Below are 27,612 nucleotides of genomic sequence, written 5' to 3' on the forward strand. Positions count from 1 at the left end.
GGACTAGCATCAAGAGGGTTCAAGTATCAAGCTTTCCTTTTTTAAAAATAATTTTCTCATTTTTAGAGGAAAAAACAAACTTGAATGGGAAAAATATTCTCTTTACCTCTGTGTGATCATTATTAACCCCGGAACACAATGGAATACACATTATTTTCTTACCAAACATGAATTCATTTTATGTAGGGAATAAAAAAGTATTCATTTTATGTAGGAATATTCTAGGAAAATAAGTCACTTAAATGAGGTTTAGGGGGAAATAAAGATAAGTTAATACAAATTTATTTAAAGAGCATTTGCTAGAATAGTTTATGTTACATGTAGTGTCCCTTACAATATAAAGGAAAAATAAAACTTTTACTCATCTTTTAAAGACTGCCCTGGGCATGAGCACATCTATTGTTAACTTACTAAATAAATTTGCTTACATCACAAATTTTTATTCATTATTTATAATATATGAAAAGAATATTAAAATTTCTAGTATTTAAAAATTGATAGCCAACAATAAATCTTATTTTTAAATACCAATGTTAGTTTCTAATAGGATTATCTGAAAAATAGCAGTAGCTTATACATATACTCAGTAAAGTTATGAAAACATATACTATTCAACAATTAAACGTTTAATAAGAAAAATTAACAATTTGTTATTTAAGAAAAATACATCAAAAGAAAAGAGGCATTCATTACAATACAGGATCTGTTCAGTGACTTAAAACATTTTAGGTATTGATCCAAGGAATAAAAATATAACATACATGTGAATTATGCAAAACACAAAGCCACAACACATCATTAATAAGCAAGGGTTAAAATATAATCATTTCACATTGACTCAGCACAAAAATGCAGTCATTAAATTAACAGACATACGTTAAGATTTATTTATTCCTTTCTTTAATCATGCTTATAAATTATTACAACACAAGGTTTCCAACATGGAGAAAATTTAAATGTATATTTACAACTTTTTTCCTAGTTACATTTTAATGATTTAGCACTTGGTATTTTAATTTTGCTTTAAAATGAAAAGTGTTTAAGATTTCATGTCATTCATATATGTGTGTGTATATATATATATATATATATATATATATATATATACACACACATGTATATATATACATACACATACATTTCTTAATTTTCTAGCCTAGTAAATAGGATCTGAAATTAAAGTTATACATGAAAGAATATCAACCTGATATGTTAATTAGAGGTATTCTGAAATTTGGCTAATATGTAACAACACTGAAAGAGGTAAAGGGTTATATCTGGTTTTAACAACAAAACTTCAGATTCCTTAAACCCTTTTAATATAAAAGGCTAATTTAAGGAATAAAATTCTTCATATAATAAGAAATCCAGGCACTCTAATGATATATATTTACTTTATACCTATAAAAAGTTAATAAATAAAGTTTATAAAAATTCTGATATATACATCTACTGTGATTTTTAAATTTTTATCTTCAATTTATCAAAAAAATTATAGTTCTTTCCTAGTGCAAAGACTGAATTAGTCAATGAACTCCTTTGTGGAACAGACACGTATTAAACAATTGAAGACTTTTATATTTCTGTCTTACTATTTTATAATTTGTGGTTATTGTTTTCTTGGTCATTTGTTTTTTGTGAGGTTGAAAAAAGTTACCTCTACACAGGGTCTTTAATGAACATTCAGGTTTTTCACTCATGACATCATTTACATACAAAAAAATAACATGACACAAACATATTGGAATGTAGTATTAGATATATTCCAATACAAGAAACATTGTGTGATGTTGTACACCTTAAACTTATACAATATGATCATATATATCTCAGTAAACTGGGGAAAAATTATGTGAATACTACAGTGAATATGCAGAGAAGATTGATAAACATTAAGATATTTAAAAATGTTAAACAAAGGATCAAAAACATCTAAAACCAAACGAATATTTGGTTTTAGACATCTATTGACCCCAAATGAATATTTGCAATTCTAATATGCTATAACTTTAAGTACATTTTACATTAAATTTAAAAAGTTTTATAATGTTATTAAATAGAACAGGAGTCAACAAGCTTTCCCCAGAAAGGACCAAATAGTAAATATTTCAGGCTTTGAGGGCCAGTCTCTATTGCAACTAATCAACTCTGCTTTGTAGTGCAAAAGCAGCCCTAGATAATACATAAAAAATTGTGCATGACTGTGTTCCAATAAAACTTATTTACAAAAATAGGCAATGGGCCAGATTTCATAGTTTGCTGACCTCTGAAATAGAAAATCTGATTCAAAAGCACTTAATTTTAGGAACTTCAATATCTAGCACAAAGCAGGAGACATAAGTAAATGTCTAATGCTTCATGAATTAATGAATTCATGAACGAGTGGGGAAAATAAAACCTTTGTGTCTGCTTTCCTAATTGAGGCAAAATTCCAAGAAGGCAATCTATGGATTAAGTCTTATTAAGAACTAGGCTTGCAAATTAAACTAATAAAATGAAAGAAAATGTAACAGAGATATAGTAAGGAGAAAGTAAATTTCCAATCTAAAATGACTAACAAAAAATATATTTATAGTGAGTTCCTACAGTATTTCACATCTCTCCAACTAAACTGTAAACTCCATAGGGGTAAGAAATATGTCTTTATTATTACTGTAGCACAGTACCTAGGATATAGCAGATGGTCAGTGAACATTTTATTAAGTAAATATGTGAATGCTTTCCATAGCAAAATATGTTTTTTGTTAGTTCCTGAAAAGTAATGGCTCTCTACTTCTAATGTAGCAATTTAACTTTAAGATCCTCCTATAAAGTTAAAATGTTCTTTTTTTTTATCAGTCACACTGACTCTAAAGATGAATTTCAGCCTGAACTGGAACTTGACCTGTTCTTCAAATAGCATGAATTGAAACAGGTTTACATTTCATCATAAAGCTTTGACTTGGGTGAAGTAAAACAAGTGTACACATCAGGGTTGGATATAAAACCAGAGTTATAATTATTTTCCAAATAAAGAACTGTTTAACTTTATAAATTTAATTATAAATAGATTATAGACTCCAATCAGTTTTTCACCCGAGATAAGTATACTTAGTTGTTCATGATTTAAAATATCAAAAGTGACCAAAATGCTAATTTCAATATATTTATATATTAATTATTCTTCAAAGCCTGGGTATTTGAAAAATACTAGAGGAAATTAATCATTCATAACTATTTATGAACTTTGTCTATGGCTCCAAAAAAAAAAAAAAAATTAAAACAGCTCAATACACAGTAACTCCACACAGTGGAAGAAATGAATATTCTCATAAACTACTATATAAATCATACTTTTCCATGATGTATGTGACAAACTGTAAACAATTAATTTACTTTGTGTAAGTAAATTTCTCTATATTTTTTAATACAATATTTTCACATTTCCAAACAAAATACTAAGTTTAACAATGATAAAAACAAGAATGTTATTTGCTTTTAAATCAGTTATTGGACATTGACAGACAAAAGCCACAAACAGTTATATACTCAAACAAGACACAGCCTTAACTCGCCATTGTTATAAGCACAATGTTAACATTATGTACAAATGTAAATAATAAAACATTTCCAATTAATTTGTGGGCAAGCCAAAGATGTACTGGAGAAGGATACTTCCATTAGAATAGTGCTATGGTTCAAAATTCACTTATAAAAAAATAAATACATATAAAACTATTATATATATGTATATATTACAGTACTTGAAATTGAATGATTCTTCTTTCAAACTATCAAGCCAAGAGGGCCAATGGTCTGCTTTAAAAAAAAATCAGAAGATAAAATGTGTGCATCACAATTTATGAAGAGAGGAAATTAAAGTAAAAGGAACATAGAAAAACAAAACAAAACAGAAGGATAAAAATAAGAATACTATCGTACCGATTTCCATGGTCCCCGATGCCATGATACATCATCAGGGCAAGCGTGCACATGACATTGTACCACACTAGGTGGCTTGTTTAAGATTTCACAGTTTTGCTCTCGTGACATTTGGCCATTGGGAAATTGACATATTACGAATCGTGATTTTATTCCTCCTCCACATGTTTGTGTACACTAAAAATAAGAAGAAAAATCAAAACTATGTGGCTTCAAAAAGAATATTATATTGCTTTATTCAATGTTGAGTACATAATCAGTATTGCTAGAGTTTAAAGTTATCCTTTCTTATAATCTTATAAGAAATATATAAGAATCCTTATAATTCTCAACATTTCTTCCTGGGTAAAAAATAAATCAAAGTTTTAGTTCTATAATTTTTTTTAAAAAGACAAAGTTTTGAGAATTGGTACTGTAATAGGTATTAACTACATAATGTATGGTATCCTATCAAAAGATGTAGCCATGAAAGCTAATAAGGGAGATCTAAATTTATAAACATAGAAAGATGTTCAGTATATATATATTACATGAAAACAGCAGATGGCAAAGTGGCATGTATAGTATGAACCTATTTCTGGAACCCACAAAGAAAAAAAAGTCTGGCAGGAAATGTATCAAATGTTAAAAGTTCTTATCTTTTCACAATCTTTCATTTTATTTGAATTTTCACGATGAGATTTAACTCAGAAATGAAAAAGTTACTTTCATTTTGGAAAATAGTAAAAGTACATTTTAAAGAGGTACTTGCTAGTTATTAGCACCTGGTCAGAGTGTATCTTTAAACAATGATTTCCAAACTGCTTATGGAGAGAAAATATGTACTAAAATCATTCAGCAAAAATATTTGACTAATGAAAAACTCTAATGAAAAACTGATGAACTCATAAAAGTGCTAACAAAAGATCAAGATGAAAAGAAAAATTAATTACATGGGACTGAGTGAACTGATGATGATTATAATTTTTGTGACCTTCTGTTTGAATTAAAAAAAAAAAAAATCCCCCCCCAAAAAAAAATTTGACTAATTAAATTAGGTGGTTTGTTTTATTCATCCAAAGTCAATGTAAGTCTTTCTTCTTTCTCATGCATAATATAGGTGGAATTAGTATTCATTATAACCATTTTTAAAACTATCTTCATAATCCCAGTGCCTAAAAGAATGCCAGGACATGAAGAAAGCACTCAATAATTGACAGCTCTCCATTTAAAAGGTTCACCAAATGAATGGTTCAGCCTTCATTTGATATGGATATAAGGATATAAACATGCCTATATATCACTCTAATTTTCTATCTTTATATCAGTCTAATTTTCTAAGAAATTAAAACAATAATATACTAGTTTAAGAGAGGTTTTAGAAGGTCACAGACCTACTGGCTAGCACAAAGGATTCTGTTAAAAATCTGGAGTATATATTTCCTATCATGAATGAGTGATTTATACCATGACACAATGTCTATTAAAAGAACATATTTTTACTGACTCAATTAAAAAAAAGAAATCTTATCTCTGTAGTACAGTGAAGTAAGATTATCCAATGGTAACAATATTAAGTGCTTAACTTTCAGTCTTGGGAGATGTCATAATCTCCACAAGTTTAGGAGATCGTATGACTTACTTCTCCCCAGCTTCCGTAGCTCCACCGTGGACAAGGCCCCGAATCACAGTGCTTTGACTCTGGGGGTTTGGAGGCTGCATCGCAGTAACCGGCACTTTGTCCATTTTCATCCTGGCAAACCACAACTCTACGCTGAATACCTCCAGCACAACTGCTAGAGCACTGAAAAGGATGGAACACAGGAACACACAAACTGCAGATCCCACGGCACGAAATTACATCAAAAAAAACCCCACAAAAATCAAACAGTACTTTGACTCAAATTCAAGCTCTCCACGTTAAAACCCCCCTCATTGGAATCATAATTTGAATCGAGAATATCTGTCAAAAAACACTTGGATGTCTTTTTTTTTTTAATACATAATGTGTTTTATTTAACCCAACATAACCAACACTTGGGTTTTAACTAGGGGTTTCATTAGAATTTGTTGATGGAAAGGTGAAGTTTTAAAGCTTGCAAAAGGAAACTCATCCTTGTCCTAAGTGTTAAGTAGAAAGGAATTAAAGTTTTCAGGTCTCACTAGGAAGGAAAAAAACCAAAAGATAATGTTAAGTTACTAAACTGTCACATTGTTTTTCTTTATTTGGTATCTTTACTCTCATATAAAGTATGAACCACAGTTGTACCTTTTCTAGTAATCATGATTTTATTCCAGCTTACTGCACTGCTATCAGAGTAATTTCGGGGTTTTTTGTTTTTTTTTTCTTCATAAACACTGGTAGTCTTAACACTTAAAAGATTTTCTTTTATTTTTACTATAATAAACTCTGAGATTGTTTTCAAGTGCATTCCTCTGTCATCATAATATCACATTACTGTATAATTCAATAAGAACTCTGGGGATTTGTAATCTGCATCAAAAATTGCTTAATCCTTTTAAGATTTAAACTACTGATCTTCAGAAAAATTTAGCATTAAAAGCATTTGATGTCATTACATACGTATCTGTTAAAAGGCCATATAACATAACAAAATTACAGAATTAGTATAACTCAATAAAGAGGGCTTACTGATCCCCATGGTCCTGTTCTCCACTGGTTTCCTCTGATGGATGGATGGACCCCCTGATTTTGATTATCTTCTGGTTTGTGAGTTAATGGAAAATTCCTGCCTGGAAAATGGCTTGGCTGCTCAGAGGAACTCGGAAAGTGGCTGTATGTGGGAGGGCAGGCTGCCAGGTTACATTCTTGTTCTGTCACAGGGCGGACTTCAGGGTCACAGTAATTCTCATTAATTGGCTGATGATAGTTGATGCATAAAACTTGTCGAGTTGTTTTTCCATGGCCACAGGAAGCTGAACACTGATCACAAATTCAGCCCATAAACTACATTATCTTAAATAGCAAGTATTATATTTAAATTTTTCATTTCATTTTCTTCACATAAAAATACTTACAGGTGCCCAATTCCCTGTTTGCCACTCTCCACAAGGGCTAAAACAGACAGCTATTTCAGCTGGTCGGGGTAAGTGGGCACAATATGATTCATCTGCTATTCCATCGTGAGCATCACGACAGCTCACATAGCGGGCTTGATTCCCTCTTCCACAAGACACAGAGCACTAAAAAAATTGAATAATACCAAGGAGTTATACAGGACATTTCCACATCCCTTACACTTGGCTGTTGCTCAAATTTCTAAACCTCAAGTTTACTGAAAAAAGTTAAATTATAAATACTATCACCTGGCATCAGTTCTGAGTCAAAGACAGGGCAGTGAATATCCCAATGAGTTTAGAAAATAAATTTCACAAATCAGATATTTGTGATAATGAAACAAAACACTCAACTTTTTGGAATATTGATTAGTTGATTGCCAAAATTTAAAAAAGAAAAGAAAATATTTTATATAAGAGAATCTTAAGATATCATTTAAGATAACTTTTAAAGACCTAGGTAATAGAGTAGATAGGCTCTCATAATTAAAATATTCAGAGAATATATGAAATTTAAAAATATATCTTTCATATATTTTCATATATCTTTCATATATCTTTCATATATTTGTTATATATTTTCATAATACTAAAGCAAATATATACTCCAAATAGATTAAAGCCTTCAGTTTAGAAAAACAACATGAATATGTGGTAGTTTAAATAAAGGCTGATAAAAAGCCTATCACATCTGCTTCTCATAACTACCTGGGACATAAATATTATCATCCCCTGAACTGGTTTGCAAGGCAGAAATAGAGACACAGATGTAGAGAACAAACGTATGGATACCAAGGGGGGAAAGTGAGGGGGTGGTGGTGGGATGAATTGGGAGATTTGGATTGACATGTATACGCTCATATGTATAAAATAGATAACTAATAAGAACCTGCTGTAAAAAAATAAATAAATAAAATAAAAGTTAAAAAAATAATCAATAAATATTATCATCCCCATTTGGTAGATCAGAAAAATAGAGCTAGAAAACTTAAATTTCTTCCCAGAGACACAGAGCTCTTGAAAGGCAGAACAGGATTTAGTCATTAAATTATCTAATTCTAAACCTTATATTCATCAAAATACCTGAGAATGAATGCATACATTAATTTGGCAAATCTGTAGCAACTATTTTGTGGATGTCTGAAAAGCTCCATAGTAGAAACACTGTACCTCTTAAAGGAATTCACTTACTGGGGTCCAAGAACCGTATCGCCATTGTGCTATCTTTCCCATGGGAAGAGCTGGTAATGAAGTGGCCCCAATTTTAGGGATAATTGGGCAAGGTGTAACAATACAGTCCTGTCCAGAAGAAAAATGGGTCTCACAAAACATCAATGAATTAATTAACATTTTGCTTTATACTAAATCCTATACTTCATTTCATCCTCCACATATATAAGTAAAGAACATTTGCATACTAAACTACTAAGAAGTGATGTAAAGGTTTATATTTTTCAAAAGTACAAAATACTATCAAGGGCTAGAAGTGGAGAGTATGACTCTGAAGGCTAAAGTTTGGATCATGCCTGATGGTTGAAAAGAAAAGAGTAATAGTCCTTCAAAAATACCACTAAGCTGAAACCTCCTGAATGAACACAGGATGCTACCTTAAGCAGTACGACACGCTTTAGAGGTTCAGCCTTCTGCAGTTCAAAGGACGGAAATATAAGTTAAATGAGTGATCCAATGGCAGATAAAGAGTAAAAAAAATGCATCAATAAAGCTGGCAAAACCAAGAACAATATACTTTCTGATGCCCACATACCTTTTTAAAAAAATATTTATTTATTTATTTGGCTGCGCCAGGTCTTAGTTGCAGCATGAGGGATCTAGTTCCCTAACCAGGGATGGAACCCAGGCCCCCTGCATTGGGAACGTGGAGCCTTTGCCACTGGACCACCAGGGAAGTCCCCCACATACATTTTTAAGGCATAGAAGTTTAAGTGGAAAAAATACATATGGAAATAATTTTAACATATCAATAATCCTCCTGTATCAAACATTTTTGTTTATAACCCATGAAGAGGTGTCCTTTACCTGCCTGTCACTTGGGCGACTAGCTCCATGGCACAGTCTATCATCTAGCACCGCACTAAGTAGCTCATTGACACATTTCACAGCACGCATCTGGTACCCCTGTCCACACGTGGCTGTGCACTGAAAGAATATAAGCAGATACCAAACACCACTGTTCAAAAATTCCATAAACTTAATTTTCTTAGTGCATAGACAGTTAAGAATATACTTTCAGTAGATATTCTTATTAGTCCTTTATACCAGATTCTAGACTTAAAATGAGCAAATTGAATCAACATACATCTTTATTCAAATTTATGGAGATACTAATAAAATAGTGAAGTTAAAATGGACAGTTATTATATCTTTAAAAAGTTATCATGTAAAAATATCAATAGAAGCCTGATATTTTGGAAGCAGAGTCAATACAGTTTAGAGAAACTAAATACTTTTCAAAATCGACCTGGTGTATGCATGTCATTTAATATGCTAAGTAAATTTCAAAGAGATAAAGAAGGAAGGGCATAGGACAGAGTTAAAGGGCAGATGAGAGAAGGTTTCCCAGCAACTGTGGCAACCTGCGTAGGATAATAAGCTGCCCGCTCTCATCCAGCAGATTCCTAGCCGCCTGTTTGGCAAAACTTCCCAACAATGCCTACTCTAAATACAGTAAAGATAATAATTTAGACACCGAACATGAAAATGTCTATAGTTTAAATAAAGCTGATGAAAGCATAAAAAAATTTTTATTGAAGTAGAGTTGATTTACAACGTTATGTTAGTTTCTGGTGTATAGCAAAGTGATTCAGTTATTTATATATATATATTCTTTTTCATATTATTTTCCATTACGATTTATTACAGGATATTGAATATGGTTCCTCGTGAAAGCATAAAATTTGTAGCATTTTGCTTAACAAAACTGAATTAAAAAGCAAAGCTAGAATATTTACCACAGCAACATTAGCAGTACTGACAAAATTGTGCAGGTAGGGATTTACATTTCAGGAATCTTTTTCCAAAAAAACACCCAAATTTAGATGCAGCCACTAAAGAGTGAATATACCACAACTTCTGTGTTATTCTGTAATGATGGATTAGAGCAGAAAAACCCTTATCATATACTCACAGAACCCCATGGTCCTACTTGCCAGGAAGCACATGCATGAAGCTCACATGGTCTCAGAGACTCAGGTTTGGTGCTTGGATCACAAAAGCCATCACTCAAGTGATCTTCATTCAGTTGACACCACACCTGCCGCTGCCTTGTTCCTTTTCCACATGTAACAAGACACTGTAAGAATACAATTGACCATTATTTTCAGTATTAGTCAGCACATATACCTACAAAATATATAATGAATGATCAATTTGCATATTCAAATACAGTTGAAAGACCATTCCTAAGGACATTTTCCCTTCACTCCTCAGAAAAATCAGAGATATTCATGGGGTAAAATCAGCCATCCCAAACTTCTGCTGCCCAAATCCCAGTGCAACATCCATTTGTTCCAGAAACAAAAGTACAAAACTAACCTTAGAACAAGTGCATATCTCAGCCTACTGTGGACACTATGAAAGTGGTTATAGATTAAACACCAGTATGTCATTGTTGGCCAGATATTGTAAACAGTTAAAGAACAAACCATTTTTTAATGTTTTACTACCTTGATAAAGTTATTTACCACATGATAAAATAAATTGAAATTATTTTTTTGAATTATATAGCCTTCGATTGTAAAGCTCTCCTACACAATGTTATAACAGTTCTAAGCCTCATGGGTTTAATGTTACCTCACTCCACTCACTAGTGGCCCAACTGGGACAGGAAAATTCATTGCAATTCTCAGTTGTCACTCGGGGAAGTTCCTGGCATTCTCTGTCAGCAAGACGGTGGCCAAAGTTATTTATACAGTAAGATTCTCGAGACCTCTCCCCTCCTCCACAACTCCTGGAACACTGATTAAAAAAAGAAAAGTGGTGAAAAATGGACACAAAATAAAAATTTTAACAAAACTCTAGAGTGACAACTATTTAATTAGAGGTAAAAAAAAAGGAGCAACTTTTCTTAAGCAATCTTTTTCTTTGTACCTGGGACCATTCTGAATAATGCCACCTTGTTAAGACACAGTCACCATGGCAGGGTTCTCGGGTCGGAGGTTTAAGCTGGTCACCACAGTAGTGGTCATCTATTGGAACAGTATGTCCTTTATGAATGGAATACTTCATACAGTGGATGTCCAATGACTTATATCCTTGACCACAAAGGGATGAACATTCACTTTTGCCAATGATGTGCCACCTTCAAAAAATGAGGTTATTACACTTAGGAGGTGTGCCAATGAACACAATTTAAAAAACGGATTCAGAGAAACTCACGCGTATCATTCATCTTTAAAATTCTGTTGCAATTAATGGACAAGCCACCTAAAAATATTTGATGTATCATTGATTTAGGGATGAAAACTCCTTAGACATCACAGGTCCCAAACTTTCATTTTATAGATGAGAAAATGAAGACCAGAGGTGCTGTACATTCAAATGGTATGAACGCCTGAGTTGTCAGAAATCTTACTTTTTTCCAAATAAAATCTATCTTGCACTCCAAATACATAAACATGGAGTGTCTGGTTAAAGATGGAGGTAGGGAACCAGCTATACAGGCACTTAGGGGCAGCTTTGGAGGTCCTAGGAACCCCAAGCCTCCTGCTAGACCTTTGAAAACAACTAGTTGAGATCAAGATTGCTCAATTATGTAGTGGAAGATTTAAGACTAGAACTGAATATACTTGACTCATCATCAGGGAGTGCCTCCCTATGCAACCTTTATTTGACTGAGGATCAGGGAATATCTGGGAATATGACTACATCAATAAAGATAAAGCCTTTACAAGTTGGTAAACTTGGTTTTTGTAAGGCATATCACATTTTCTCATTAACTCAAGTAATCTATTTTTAGACATGTTTCCAAGGAAAACATTTTTTTTCCACAAGTAAAATCTGCCAGTTTGAGCCACATTATCCCAATTACAGTCTAGCAATCTCTCAGACAATATGAGTGCCCTAGTACAGCAGAGCAGAGAATTCATGGAGTTCCTTTCCATCCCACCTGCATCTCAAGGTTTTCACTGTGCTTCACTCTACTGCAATGTAGAGGATGCACCTTGTACAGGCTGTTCTGTCATTAGCCTTTCACTACAGGCCTTCAAACAACACCATAAATATATAAAAATTCTCATGCTTGCTGAGTGAAAGAGGCTCTGGCCATCCCTGAAAGTTGACTGTCACCTGCTACATGCGGGTTATTGCTCTTAGCGTCACTCTAAGACCCATCACAGATAATCAAATAACAAGAATTTTAGAAGAACAAACTTTCCTGCCATGATCTAGGATCATGTTCCTAATGTTTAATGGACAAAATACTGATAAGATATAGAAATCAATTTATTGATTCTCTAATCCTCAAACTTTAAAAGTTTATTGGTTCATGAGTTCAATGGGAATTATAGGATAGTGCTACAAAATGTATTGTTTCAGATCTTTAAACCATAGGTTTTCAGATTAGAGTTTTCCTGTATTTATTTTACAGACAAATTTTATTCAATTTCTTATGCAAAATATTGAGGCCTCTATTCTGGAATTCAGCAAATACTATGAATAAAAAACTCAAACCGGGGCTTCCCTGGTGGCGCAGTGGTTGAGAATCTGCCTGCCAACGCAGGGGACACGGGTTCGAGCCCTGGTCTGGGAAGATCCCACATACCGCGGAGCAACTAGACCCGTGAGCCACAACTACTGAGCCTGCGCGTCTGGAGCCTGTGCTCCGCAACAAGAGAGGCCGCAATAATGAGAGGCCCGCGCACCGCGATGAAGAGTGGCCCCCGCTTGCCGCAACTAGAGAAAGCCCTCGCACAGAAACGAAGACCCAACACAGACATATATAAATTTAAAAAAATTAAACTTTAAAAAAAAAACAAAATTCAAACCAATTGCCGAGTTTCATAATAAGTTAATGAGTCTAAAGTTTTTTAACTGAAGGGTCAAAGGATAGACATTAATTACATGTCTACTCTGTGAGAGGCACTGCACTAGATGTTTACATCTTACCTCACTTACTGATTTTAATCTGGTTACATTATACATTATTTCTCTTTTACTTACCTTAGTTCACAGTCTGTATTGCACCTTTCAGTCACCAACAATGGAAGTGGTAAGTGGTCACATCTTTGATCAGACACTACCATATGATCACTTTTACGTACACAGGTAATTTTTCTTCTATGAAGACCTTGGCCAAAGCCAAATGAAAATTTAAAATTAAAGGAAAATTCACATAAGGAGATGTTGCATAATCATTTACTTCTGCTAATAGCCTGAAGGATTAAGCTAAGAAAGAAAAAAAAACAAAATTCCAACATAGCATACAAATAGGCTAGCATATTGATCTAGTCAGGAATGACTTTCTGCAATAAGCAAGCTGAACCCTGAAACACTGAGGAGTTTGCTTAGTAGAGAGACATAAGGGAAGGTGGGACAGGTGTGGAGTAGAAAGAAATTTATTACAGCTGTATAGAAGGGTTGCTAGCAGAGAACTGAGTGGCCAGGGTCAGTGCTGACGACACATGATACAGGATACACAATACTCGATACACTACACCCCCGTTCCCCATTATTTGCTTCCCTTTTCCCTGTAACAAGATTACACATCTCCACTTGCTACAGTGTTACTATAACTTCCTATAGGAGGAGCAGACTTATGCCAACCACCTGTAAGGGGATGTGACCTATTCCAGTTCCAAGCAGAAGCTCTAAAAGCCACTGTATGCTTCTGCCAACTCTCCTTCCCTTTTCCCTCCGTCTCTAAAACAGCCTTTCCCAGATGGGGCTGATCTTTCAGCCTGGAATCATGAATGAAAAAGGCAGCACGGACAGACTTTAGTTAATAATAATGGATCAATTGTAATAAATGTGCCACACAAATGCAAGATGACAAGAATAGGGGAACTGGGGAGGGAGGGTATGGAAGAAGGGGCAATATGAAAATTTTCTGTACTTTCTGTTAACTTTTCTATAAACCTAAAACTGCTTTAAAAAAATAAAGTCTATTAATTTTTTTGAAAAATGACATGGATGCAGATACCAAGCTGGAGAAGAGTCAGAGCCAATTAGCAGCCAACACATAGTATGAGCGAGAAATAAACCTTTGTTGTTCTAAGTCATTGAGATTTGGTGGTTGTTTGTATGGGGAATAACCACAGCAAAAGCAAACTAAGAGAAGCCACAGGGGCCAGAGTAGACTGAACTTTGCACTTTCTGCAATGAGGAGACAGGAAAAAGTTTAAGCCATCAGTGCCATGATCAAATTTCTGTTTTATCCAAGTTCAACTGTATACTTTCAGTTAGTTAAACATGAACATGCATGTTTATCTCTGCTCCTTCCTAAATACCATCTGAGGTAACTATAAAGAATTTTGACAAGGCAAAAACCAGAAGGAACAAAAAGAATAAAGAAGGAAACACAGTAGGCAAGAAAAGGAAATTCTGAATATGAAAAGAAGATGGAAATAACTATTTTAATAGAGCCAAGGAAGCTGAAATCTAAGGCTGTGGAGGAAGAAAGTAAGAAACAAACCATTCATGCCACAGAATCCAAGCAAAGTCCAGGAATCAAAAACACCAGGTGTCTCTAAAGAGGTGAATGTGTGAGGGGTAGGCCTGAAAAAATGGAGAAGTGACTGAATACTATTTATGAAGATCAGTCAGACTCCTACCTTCTCGTTGAGAGCAACACTGTCCAATAAAACATAACGTGAACCACATGTAATTTTACATTGTCTCGTAGTGACATTAAGAAGGAAAAAGATAGAAGAATCCAAAATATCCAAATATCCAAATAGGATTATTTCCACCTGATAGCAATATAAACATTATTGATGATGTATTTTACATTCTTTTTTTCATACTAAGTCTATAGAATTCATTGTGCATTTCACACTTCTACCACATTTCAATGGGCTAGCCACATGTGGCTAGTGGCTACCATATTGGACAGCAAAGCTCTAGAGAGGGTGAACGTGAGGGCACAGACACAGCAGCTGAGGGAAGTTGGGGAGTTGTACTAAAAAGGGACGTTGTACTAAAAATAGGGGTATTCAGTAAAAGTCCCATACTGAATGATGAGACCCAGGCCCACTGGGCTCTCCCTCCATTTCCCTCTGGCTCCAAGCCAATTTTTATGGTTTCTCCTGTCCCCTAACTGACCATCAGAAGATGGGAGAATTCCTCTCTTGGAAAACTCTTCAGCCCAAGAAAAAAGGTCAAATGACAATGACATCTGGGGCTTCTCCCCCAGTGACACAAGAAAGGGCTACTTAGAGATCCAATTACTCTATAATGAGGGTTGACTTATCTAACCCACACAGGACTTTCAGTTAGCATTTTAGTCTTAAATATGAACAAACAGCAAAGGATGAGCGGACACTTTAGGAAAGTCACTCACACAAAAGAGACCAAAAGAAGCAGAAGCAAAATAGAACTAAGACGAAATAGATACGTCAGGGAGCAGAAGAAACTTACAAGACTAAGATTAATACTCTCAAGGACATGGGGATTGCATCCATGAAACAAAAGCAAGCTGTTGAGAAGAAACATTAAGAAAACAATGTACATTTGGAGAGGAAATTAGGAGATAAGAGATCAGTCCAGGAGGTTGGATATCCAGACAATACAAATTTTACAAAGATAGAAGAGAAAATTTAGCGTGAAGAAATTATCAAAGAAATCATGAACAAAACTTCTCAAGTCAAAGAATCTATGTTTCCCAATTGGAATGCATCCTAATTACCTAGGAAAATAGACGAATAAAAAAGCCGCACCAACGCACATGGTCCTGATATTCCACACCACCAGAATTAAGGTGGGGAGAAACAAAACTTCCACACCAGGAAGTGTCATATCCAAGCACGGGAAATCAGAAAATGAGCCAGAAAACAAGATTTTCAACATTCTAAAGGAAAGTAATCTAGTTTAGAATTTTATATGAGCCAAGCTATCAATCCAATGCGTGAATAGAATAATGCTATTTTCAGAGAGAAAAAAATTTCAAAAACCTGCCTCTCTTTCTCAGGAAAGTACTGACAGATATGTTCCCCGCAATGGAGGAAATAAAAAGAGGAATTCATAGCATTTAGAACACAGGGAATCAAATACATAAAAAAGGGAAAGTGCATGATGACAGCCGTGTAACAGGCCTGAAAAGCAACACGGCCAAGTTAGAGCAGGAGAGAAGAGGGCCACAGGAGCAACAGATGAGGAAAAATAAAGGAAAATTGCAACTGATACATTGAATAATGTGCTTCAAAATATTAAGACACAATTTATAGCACTCACAAAAAGTTGGGGTACTGATCATTTTCAGTACACAGGGAAACAAGTAAACAAAACTGAAGAAACTTCACTTTAAAGAAACCCAAAAGTTACACACACACATCAAAGGAACTATAATCATAGTATACGTTGTGGCAATTGAATTAATAGCTCCTTTCCTCCTGCACACAAGAGAGCTCTCCTGGTTCAGACTTCCAAACTATCTCCAAATGCCTCGTCCCACCTTTCATTTGGATCTTGTTATTTTTTATTTGCTGTGTTCCCCACATTGTAGAATGTTCTTTCACTCAACTGTTACTTAGATTTCTTCTAGCTCCCCATATCCACTGCCACAGACCAGCTTACCCAGTTATGCTGGAATGCTTGTCCCAGCTCCCCAAACCGGAATTCTCTTCTATAAAGCATAACCAGGGTCTTTCGTCAAAATGAATTCCTCCATCTTCTGTGTTACCAAAGCTTTGTTCCTACTTCTAGCGTTGTCCCAGTCAGCCTGGCATCATCTACTTCAGTCTCCCTCCCTGGAGACACTGCTCAAACAGGAATGCCTGTTTCCACGCTATCATCCGGCACCCCTCTCCCGACACCACAGGACCAAGTCTGTGCCTTTTTCTGAACGGGATACCACAATTTCTTTGGCACCTTGAGGTCAGTTTGTTAAAATGTACCGCATGTTCCCATCGTCTGTGATCACTGTCTCTGGCCACCTACCTTCTCTCAGCTCTTTTCCATACTGTTCTGATCTGTCTCTCTTCTGACTCACTGCTCCCCTAATTGCCAAAACTTGTCTCTAGTCCCCATCAGAACTACCTTTCCATTCTACACAAACTTCCCTATATCTTCCCATTTCACCTCCTCAAACTGCCCCCTCCATCTTTCCTGGGGTCTTCTCTGTGCATACCTGTAGCATTGCATTTACCATTTAAAACTAAGATGACCTACGCATGCCTCTGTTTCATCCATATGACTTTAAAGCTTTAATGCAAAATCAGGGTCCTAATAATCCAAATCAAAGTAGCCCCTCAATAAACATTTACTGATTTGCACAAATGTAGCATCACACAGCTAGGTATTCATAATTACAGGTTGCCCAAAGACACCACCAGTCTCTTCATTTGCTCTCTCTACTACAAATTTCGCTGTTTTTCCATCTCCCTCTGTATTCCTTTCAGTTATCCATCCATCAGTACAAACACATTTCCTTGTGGTCAGGGAAGGGAAATAAGAGAATGAGAGAATGTTGACACCCCAACACTAAAAGAGGGAGATGGGTGGCTGGGAAAGTGTGTTGAGGGGAAAGGACAAGAGGGCGGGTATTTCACTGGGAAACAGAGTCCCAGTTAGAGAACCCTTCTGTGACGGCGAGAAAGAGAACGAGGACGTGATAGGGAAGAAGCAGTGATGGAGAACGTTGAAAAGGGTAGAGATAAGGGAGGCTGTTAAGTATAAGAACCAAAGAATAAGTGGGGAGAAAAGCAGGAAGAGAAAAAAGACAGAAAACCTCTGTATGTCTGTGTGGTGTACATGCGTGGATTCCACAGGCAGCCAGACTCAAGAGTACCCCAAATTATACCAGCATGCAGAACTGAACTTTTGTCTCTTTTATTTAATACCAGTGTACCTTGACACATTTTTGTACAGTCTTGCCATGGTCCATATGGGTCCCATGTGAACAGATCGCTCTTCTCTTCCATGGGGATATTGAAGGAATAACGTACATCAGGGTTGTACAAATTACCCACACATAAAACCTCAATAAAAATACAAAGGAGCACACCATTAATTCATAAAAGATATATTCTTAAAAGATATCATTTTTGTGTTTAATAATAAATGCAAAGCACTTAAGCATCATACTTTACTAACATGATTAAAACTGTCTTATTAACAACTACTGAGAATTTACCTGCAAAACAAGTTCTTCTTCCAGCCGATCAGTACTATTAATTCTTTCAATCGAGTTGTTTGAACCACTGTATTCAAAAATAGCTCCTTGTACGTTGATTTCCTTTTTGGACATACTTACAACAAAATTCCCATTCAAAAGAAAATTCCCTTGAGTGTCCGATAATGCTGTAAAAGGATAGTGCTCATGAAATAGCAAAACCAGTCAATGGTACAGAAACATTTTTAACTTTTACAATTCACATCCTTTTTTTGAAATTAGAGAATATAAACGTAAATTAATATGGAGGAAACAAACTTTATTTTACTGTAAAGTGGTATCTAAGCCATAAGCAGGGAAACTTCAGCACATCAGCCAAAGACATGAAAATAAATTCACCCTATAATTTTTCTTTCTGAGAAGATCATCTTCCACAAGGCGTGCAGCTCTGGGAGAGACACACAAGAAGCGGGAAAACAGAAAGAAGTCATGCACGGGCCTGCAGACAGATCAGCTAAATCAATCCTGGTCATCCATGGTGAGGAAAGAAAGGGCAGCCAGACTGCATTCCGTTAATGCTTATCTTGGAAAAAATGTACAAAGCTTCAACACTCTAGGGTCAATGTTCTAAAAGGCCATGCCTCTCCACTCTTCTCTCTGTAAACATCTGGATCTTCTTCATGGCAAGGCACTCATCACTGCTCACGCATACGTGAGTGACTGCTTTTCAGAATCCTCCTACCTCCCTCTCTGTTCTTACCCCTTCTTATTCTCTCTTTTTCCCCAGTGACAGGTATTAATATCAGCCTATCAAATATGTATCCGTATGTCTATCTATATACTAATATTTACATATGTATATAATAGAGTATGTAACAGTATGTATTCACGATTTGTTACTTTTTAAATGCAAAAAATACATGGTGTCCACAGTGGTGTGGTAGTAAAAAGACCACAGAATTTGGTATTACAACAACTGGTTTAAATTCAAGTTGTTCCAATTAATTACTATGTGATCTTGGATAAACTACTTGCTTCCTAATTGAATAACAGGAATAATAAAAATTCTTACCTCACAGGCTTTTAATCGGAATCAAATTTGGAAAGTGTTTGTAAAAGTGTATAAACTATAAAACTGAACTCATAAAAGTGCTAACAAAAGATCAAGATGAAAAAAAAAATTAATTACATGGGACTGAGTGAACTGATGAGGATGAGTATAATTTTTGTGACTTTCTGTCTGAATTAAAAAAAAAAAAAATCCCACAAGGACTCAGAGGCAAAGAATATACAAATCAATTTTCACTGCAAAGTAAAGGAGCTGTTACAGTGGAGGATTACTGGACTGAATGTCAATATTATGACATAGTATGAGTGTGTTTCATGTTTGGTAATTGCAATCATTGTTGCTTTTGTTGTGGTCATCCATGGACAATGCTTGGTGTCAGTCTATTTATCTGTTGTAAAAATAAAATACAGTGTGTGTGTGTGAAAAAAAATAAAAAATAAAAAAAATAAAATAAAATCTAAAAAAAAAAAAAAAGTGTATAAACTATAAAAAAGCACTGTGCTTTTTTTTTAACTTTCAAGAGGATATATGATATTTTAAATTTTGCACTAATAAAAACTCCATATTAATAAAATATATTTTTTGTTGCTTTACTTCTCAGTGGAATAATTGTTTTGGAAAACATTTGTTTGGTCTTCCAGGGAACCCCACCCAAAGCATACAAATTACCTATGATTAAACTTACTAAATACTACACACCTCAAAGCAACCATGAAGGGATTACTGCCAAAGACATTTGGTGTTTCTGTGTCTGTATGGACTATTGTGATTGTCTTTATACATTACACTGAATTCAGTGAAGAACCAATAAAGTTCCATATTTATCCTATAAAATGAAAATCTGGACATTATCAGAAGTGGATAGGCCTATTTAAGGGACTATCAGTTACATTAAAACTAAGGGAAATAAACAAACCTTTACTGAGAAAAATTGTATACATTTCATTATTTTTAGTTACCAAAGCAAATTTCATAAATATAAATATTTTACAAGTCCTTTCTAATGACTTCACATGTTTACTTTGCTCATTCCAATTTAGATTTTGATATTTCCATTAGTAGTTCTTTTACAAAGTATAGTGATACTTCATTGGTGAACATTTCCAATTTTTAAACTTGGGCAGAACCAAATATCTATATTTGGATCCTAAGAGCGACATATTAAGTTATCTACAATACGGTAGCATATATCTATGTATATGCAAAAGAAAAAGAATTGCAACTAAATGTAAAAAGTTAAAACATTTACATTTGATTTTCTTTGGGAAATTTTTTGCATTTTTTATAGAGGTGAAATTGACATAACATAGAATTAACCATTTTAAACTGCAGAATTTGATAATACTTAGTACATTCACAATGTTGTATAACCACCACCTCTACTTAGTACTAAAACTTTTTCATCATCCCAAAAGGAAAACCTGCATCCATTCAGCAGTCGTTCTCTTTACAATTGACTCTATAATGCCAAATATAATTCTTGAGATAAATTGTTCATCATATATTCAGATTCCAAGTTAGAAGCGTTGATTACTTGAGCCAATATTTCACATTTCATTAATGCGAAGCAGGTACTTTCTCATTATCAGCTTTGCATCACCAGTTTGGTGAATTACGAATTAGTCAATATTAAGGTGTTTATCAGACACAAAGAAAAGGTTTGTAAAGCATTCTTTTCATCTCTGGGCCTAAGTGAAATTCTTTGACCCTAAAAGCTAATTTCCAAAAATAAACAACAACTGAAATTTATACTCTAGAATTAGCTAAAGGACAATACACTATGATTATACTCATTAACATCTAAAAATATGAAACCATAGTTCTCTTTCTGCCTTTCTGTAACCTAAGAGCTTTGTAAAAGTTGTATTTAAAGACTTTTGCTACATGGTAAAGACATTTAAGAAAATTCTTTAAAACATTTAACCCCGAAGAGGTCTATAATTAATTTTAGATAAAGATAGAAGAGGATTTTATTCTAAATACACACACAACTTTAACTGAATATAACCTCTGGTTTTCTAAAACGCCCTCATGGGAAAAAAAGTTTAATTTACTTTCCAGAATTTAGTTCAGGATTTTTAAAATAGGATATGGTATGTAGCTCAAAAAGAAATCACGCATAGGGAGTCAGATGACTTAAACTCAGTGTGAACTGAAATTGCATGTTTGTTCAAGGGGCTCTTCTTGCCTTCCAAGAATTTACAACACCCACAGACCTCCGTGAAATTGCACACGAACCACATACTGGCTGCTGTTGTTTAACTAAAAATGTTTACCCAGGTAATTGTCATCTTCTGGTTTTCCAGAATAGCTGTGCTGAAGAATATCAATGTTTGTTGCTCCTGGGGGAATCTTTACAACGACATTATAACCTGCAATAGAAGTTTACACATGTTAACTTTCACAAAAAGCAGAACGGCCAGGAGGCTAGTACTGCTGAAAGAAAAATCTGAATAGCATAGCAGACTTAATTTCATTTTATCTTTGAAAGATGATATCATGCTTATTCTTTTTGAATCAATGCCTTATATAAATTACTAAGGATTAAGAAAAAGTGGTTGTTGTCTGGAAATACACAGCCTGGGGTTCTTAAAGTGCATTTCTTAATTTCTCTTACTTCTAAAATTCTGAATATAGAATAAGAATGAAACTAGTATTTTAGCTCCTGAACTATTTAGTACACATATTCATTTTAAAATTTGACCAATACTTTTATATCTTATACTTCCTAATGGGGAAAAAAATTCTAAATGCTATTCACAAGCCCAGGAGATATAAAAATAGTTGGTCACTGCTATATGTGTACACAGACTCAGTGAACAGCAAAATAATGAAAGTTGAAGAGAAACATTTTTCTTAAGCTTTTAGGTTCTAGTGTAAGCAAGAATCCCTATAGCTAACCCCCAAATTTTACATTATTTTGTAAAGTCTACTAACAAATTATCAAGAGAAAAGTAAAAAGCTTACTCAAGAGAAATGAAAATATTTCTGTTTTATGAGACCAAATTCAACAACACTGGCACTTCTCAAAAGATGAGGAAACACTATATCAAATATACATTAAACAAGAAGCAACGTTTTTCCTGCACTAAAACCACTCATGTCAGTTTTCCAAATACTCTCAGGTTTTAAGTCAACAATTAATTTTGCTCTAGTGATATTATTCTAAGTTTTTCCTTTCCCTTTTTAGGATTTTCCTCTTTTATTTAATACATAAACAAAAGGAGATAGAATTTTTCGTATGTACTGACTTGATAAATATAGAATGAACTTAAGAAAAGGAAGTTTTAAAAGAGCTTACGTTTGAAACCATGATATGAGATTACCTTGCATGTTTTTAGAGCAGCCTTATTTATTTATATCTCTTTAAGATATCACATTTAAAGTAACAAATGGTCTGATGATTCTGTATACACTATATGCATATTGGGTGTAGGTTATAAGCCTACAAAAATAATTTTGACTCATGATTTTTTCACTATAAAATATCCCTACCAGCTCCACTATTTATGTCTTTGCTATTTTTTCAAGAAAGCATTCCTGGGCATTGCAAATGTGACAAAATGAAGGCTACCACCAGGGGGCAGTAATGTGACAAACGCTATTCAGACCCTACACATGAGTTTAAGATCTTTTTCCGTTTGCAAACTGATTAATTCATAGTACAATTTTGTCAAGGTTAAATATATGATCCTAATTTGGCGCATGTGGTTTTACAAAGAAAAAAAAAAGTTTTTCAGTGAATACAGACCAGACTTTGATAAATGTGTGCCATTGGTTATAAAAGGGGATCAAATATTTACGGCTCCCGTGAAATAATGAATCATAATAACTAGAAAAATAATGTCAAATTATCTAGTAACTCAGATTCATAAGCACGACCAGACTATGAAATGTACTATGCTTCTCATATAGATAAAAATATAAATTGTGTTTTAAACTATACTGCTTTAATTGAAGCAATTCTTACTAACTTAAACTACTTTCAAAAATAGGTGAATGCAATTTAAAGCTGAACAATAAAGCTGTAATAAAAAATACATTTTTACTTTGCAAGGAAAGTTTAAAAAGGCTGCTTTTTATTACCATAAAAAGAAAAAATGTTTTCTCAGAAAGTTTAACGGAAAATGTCTGACATATTGTATTCTCATAATAATTTTGAAGAAAAATGAAACCATGGCCAAACATCAATTATATCTGTAATCCAGATACTTCCCGAAAAATCAAATGTAACACTAATTCCAAATTAGCATTGAAGTTAATGGTTTCATCCTTCACCTTCAATCCGTTTCAATATATCATCAATATGAAACACAATAGATAGGCCAGGTCATGCACGAAAAAATGTGGTTCAAATGATTAAAAATAATTGAAAGCAAATTTCCTGGAAAAATTATAAATAAATACAATACAAATTACAGGAAGAGCAGTAAAAACATTTCTTTAACTGGGGGACTATTCACACACCATTGTCAAACTGCACCGCATTTACTCTAATAAATGCACCTAACAAATTTTTAAGGATCAGATTTGTCTTAAAGCAGGTAAATTCATTAATTCAATGATACATCTGGTATAAGATTTAATTAATCATTATGAACTAAGGTACAGAATAGACAAAACAATAACAAGCCATTACTATTATTCCTTCATTATATACTCCACTATTATACCCAAAGAGAAAATTAGAAAGAACTACACAGCTCACCATAATGGGCACTGTTGAAGGCGCCTGCCATTGTCCTGCATGAGGAGTTATCCCCACCACACACTCCACATCTGTCTCTCCTGGCCTTGGAGTTTAATACGTGATCACAGCCAGCTTGCTTCAAAATACAATAATTACAATGAACATCATAAAAAGGACTAATGAAAAGCATGGTGCTTTAAAAACAAAGTTCTTTTCAAAAATATTCTTTCAGTTAATAGGAGATTCAATACAACAGGGTTTTTTCAGAATACTGATCTTGTTTGTACACCAGTATTTTCACACATCTGTTCACATGGTTGAAAAAGCAGTGTTTTTTAAAGGGTCATCCACATACTTCCTGCATCAAAATCACATGGCGTGGGATTTAAAAAGACAGATTCCCAGATTTTCTGAATTAAAATCCTTGGAGGTAAAAACCTAGGAATCCACATTGTAACAAACACCGACAGTGATTCAGACATCCGTCATTTGAAAATCACTCTTTAAATACACGTAATTCAAAAGGGACAAAAAGTAACCCATTACAATAACTCCAAAAAGATGTCTTTCATGATTCACTTTTTTCACTCTGACCTTAGAACTCCGGGAATTAAATGAGCACGTTTGAAAGAAACAATTTACTTCTTTAAAATTAATACCTAGCATAATAAACAGTGATTATGAAAAAGAATGAATAAATAAATAAAGGTGAAAGTATACATGGTTTGTTCTAGGGCTTTGAAAGAACAAGTGAAGCCCTTCTCCACACAGATGGTGTCTTCTGCACACATTGCAGTAATGTTTAGTTCTTTGGAATATTCCTTTAAATTTAGTGATTAGGAAAGTAAGAAAAATTCATAAGCCTCATGACTTTTTATTCACAAGGCAAATATTTCCAAAATGAGAATTTCATCCAGATATTTTCTGAAAGTAACATGCATCTTTATGTTCAGATACTTGTCATATTTTTTCATGGTATCTGACTTCCTGCTGTTAATTTAGATAAAACAAGTTTTTCAGGCCACCAAGTACCCTTTTTCTAGTATTTAGTCTATTCCCAAAGTGTAATTTAAGTTTCTCTGAACATCTCATTAGCCCTTTAGGTGCAAGGCCTTTCTCACCTAGGTAACTGGTAATAGATGCTTGGTTATAGGGAGAAGAAATTGGTCCTATTAAGTTCCACTTAATGAAAGGAATGAGTTCACAAGATGACATTTGTATTCTTTAAACAGCATTCACTATCCTAGTTCTCAAACTCACCATCCATTTTTAAGATCACCATCTGCAATTTGCATGCTTTAATTCAGGGGCTCATCTGCTCTCACCTAGAATCCTGCTAAATGGCCTACCTAACTCCAATTTCCTAACAACCCAGTATATTCTGACGATTCTGACATGCAAATCGAATCACATCTCTTGCTTAACTCTAAATCCTTGGATTTCCAAGGACTTCAGGAAAAAATTTCATATAACAACCATCAGCTGGTAGCTACCTCCAACCCTGGCGCCTTACTTCTTCACCTTTCTAAACCTACTTACCCTGATAATTAGCTCCAGACTCACACCCTCCAAGAGCATTCCCCAAATCCTTTACCCACTTCCCCACAGAACAAGACACTCCTCCTACATCGTCCCCATGCCACCTTGCAGATGAGCCCATAGCACTGCATTCTAACTGTGTGTGTGCCTATCTCCCCCACAAATCTGTGTCCACGTTGGCAGTAGGTGCTCTGTTCCATTCTTTCATCTTGGTGACTAGAACGGTATGTGACATCTAGCAGGTATTCGGTAAAAGTTTGCTGAATGTACGTAAGAAGTAAGAGAATGGAGAGAGGGAGGGAGGATATCACTGCTTCTAACACTGAGGGGAAAAATGTCACCACAGAAGGGTCACGCTCGAAGTAGCAAAAGGACTTTACAACCCTTGGGTCCTAATACGTTCTATCTTTTTAGGAAGCTGACCTCATCTTTCATCTTGATTTTAAGTGCCACAGGCAAAACAAAATCAGCAAACTCATCTTACTGCTTCGTGAGTCACTACTAATGACGGAGAATGGCCTAGTAACAGCCTCCTAACCATGTTCCTATAGACAGCCCAGTAGCAACCAAGGATGCTGCACTGAATTCGCAAGAATGTATCTGAAGTCATAGAAGTAATATTTGGTTAGACTTACAGAAGGAAAATAGTACTCTGAAAGTCATTTAAAATGTAGTAAGTTTACTTACCCGACACAGACCTTGAACACAGATGTCATTTGTTTCAGTTCCACAAGGAGTACCGTCAGCAACCCTGTCCTTCAACTGGTAGAAGTTAGTGGTTCCAGCCACCCGACAATACAGTTTACAACGATCTTTCATGGCAACTGTAAGAAAAAGTCAAATTCTGGGTGTACGATAACACAGCTATGTGTTCCTACGTCTCAAAAATTTTTACATTAAAAAAAATACTCTAATTACTTACTCCCACTATACTTTGGAAGCCACCTCACATTAGGGGACAGACCATGGATGTTGAAATGTTTACCATCAAAATCAGAGCACTGCTTCTCACGAAAGTCCTGCTTGCCTTTTGGACATGAATCAGTGTTACATGATCGAAATTTCATCCTGCGGCCCACACAGTACATTCCTCCGTTTCTTGGCCTAGTCAAATTCATTACATTGTAAAGCACATCAGTACAAGATTATTTCTGCCATTTACTTCTAAAACTCTTCCATTCCTTTCCAGGATCTGGAAAACCACTGATGTCCCACTAACACTTTTTGTTTTTAACAGAAGTATGTAACATGGTTGTGAAGCAATTCTGTGGCTAATGAACTGTAGAAAATACATTTTAACATGGACACTGTGGCCTGGAGGGCAGAAATGATGTCTTATTCACGACTAGATTAACTAACAAGGACCTAACTAATGATGGGGATTTGTTTTAAAACCTCAAAAAAGGGTTTCTTCATTTTGGAGGTGGGGGGACACATAGAGTGAGCCAAAGACGATCAGAAAGGAAGATGATAACATGTTAAATTTTAAAAGAAGTATATATGCCTCTTTGTTGTGTATATCCTACTTATCACTCAGTTCAAAGAGTTTCATGGTATCAATCTATAGCCATCTATGTCTATGTCAACTTATGCTGGAACGTAAAAACTCTTTTGTCAGTGTTTTTCTTTTAATATGAAGACTTTCAGCATAATTTAGCTTTTCAAAAATTCAAATAAACTAAGTCGGATTTTATTCAAAGTATGTCACATTTCTGCATTAAAAAGTCTTTATATATATAACATATAACAACAGAAACATTATTTTAAAATTTTTATGGAATCCCTAAATTCTTTTAAATAGTTTGGTGAGCAGGACCTATGCTTCAGTACTTATTCAAACTAAAGACACTGAAGCATCTATAACATGAAAAGAAGAGAAAGAAAATATGACATGACATTATACCAAACAGTAAAAATATGGTAACAAAACTACATATTTTATCCAGGAAAGCCAAAACATAGTTGAAAGGGGCCAGGATCTTTCAATAGAAGCACAGTAAAAGTAAAAATGCCATTATATTACCATCATTATTGACAACTATTTCTCAAATT

General features: G+C 34.5%; 1 protein-coding gene across 1 annotated transcript in view; it reads right to left on the bottom strand.

The window, feature by feature from the left end:
- The window catches only part of ADAMTS20 (ADAM metallopeptidase with thrombospondin type 1 motif 20), a 200,124-nt gene that overhangs the window by 75,110 nt on the left and 97,402 nt on the right, over positions 1-27,612 (bottom strand). Inside the window, exons 13-28 of the mRNA XM_036866768.1 lie at positions 26,483-26,664; positions 26,248-26,384; positions 24,040-24,157; positions 21,608-21,703; positions 18,284-18,450; positions 17,999-18,128; positions 13,156-13,282; positions 11,086-11,296; positions 10,789-10,953; positions 10,124-10,288; positions 9,016-9,135; positions 8,170-8,277; positions 6,940-7,104; positions 6,554-6,844; positions 5,543-5,704; positions 3,922-4,098 (exon numbers count right to left, since the gene is read on the bottom strand). Coding sequence (XP_036722663.1) covers positions 3,922-4,098; positions 5,543-5,704; positions 6,554-6,844; positions 6,940-7,104; positions 8,170-8,277; positions 9,016-9,135; positions 10,124-10,288; positions 10,789-10,953; positions 11,086-11,296; positions 13,156-13,282; positions 17,999-18,128; positions 18,284-18,450; positions 21,608-21,703; positions 24,040-24,157; positions 26,248-26,384; positions 26,483-26,664 — 2,521 coding nt within the window. The remainder of the gene's footprint in view (positions 1-3,921; positions 4,099-5,542; positions 5,705-6,553; positions 6,845-6,939; positions 7,105-8,169; positions 8,278-9,015; positions 9,136-10,123; positions 10,289-10,788; positions 10,954-11,085; positions 11,297-13,155; positions 13,283-17,998; positions 18,129-18,283; positions 18,451-21,607; positions 21,704-24,039; positions 24,158-26,247; positions 26,385-26,482; positions 26,665-27,612) is intronic.

This window comes from Balaenoptera musculus, chromosome 10 (assembly GCF_009873245.2).
Source record: "Balaenoptera musculus isolate JJ_BM4_2016_0621 chromosome 10, mBalMus1.pri.v3, whole genome shotgun sequence".
In the NCBI taxonomy this organism is placed as follows: domain Eukaryota; kingdom Metazoa; phylum Chordata; class Mammalia; order Artiodactyla; family Balaenopteridae; genus Balaenoptera; species Balaenoptera musculus.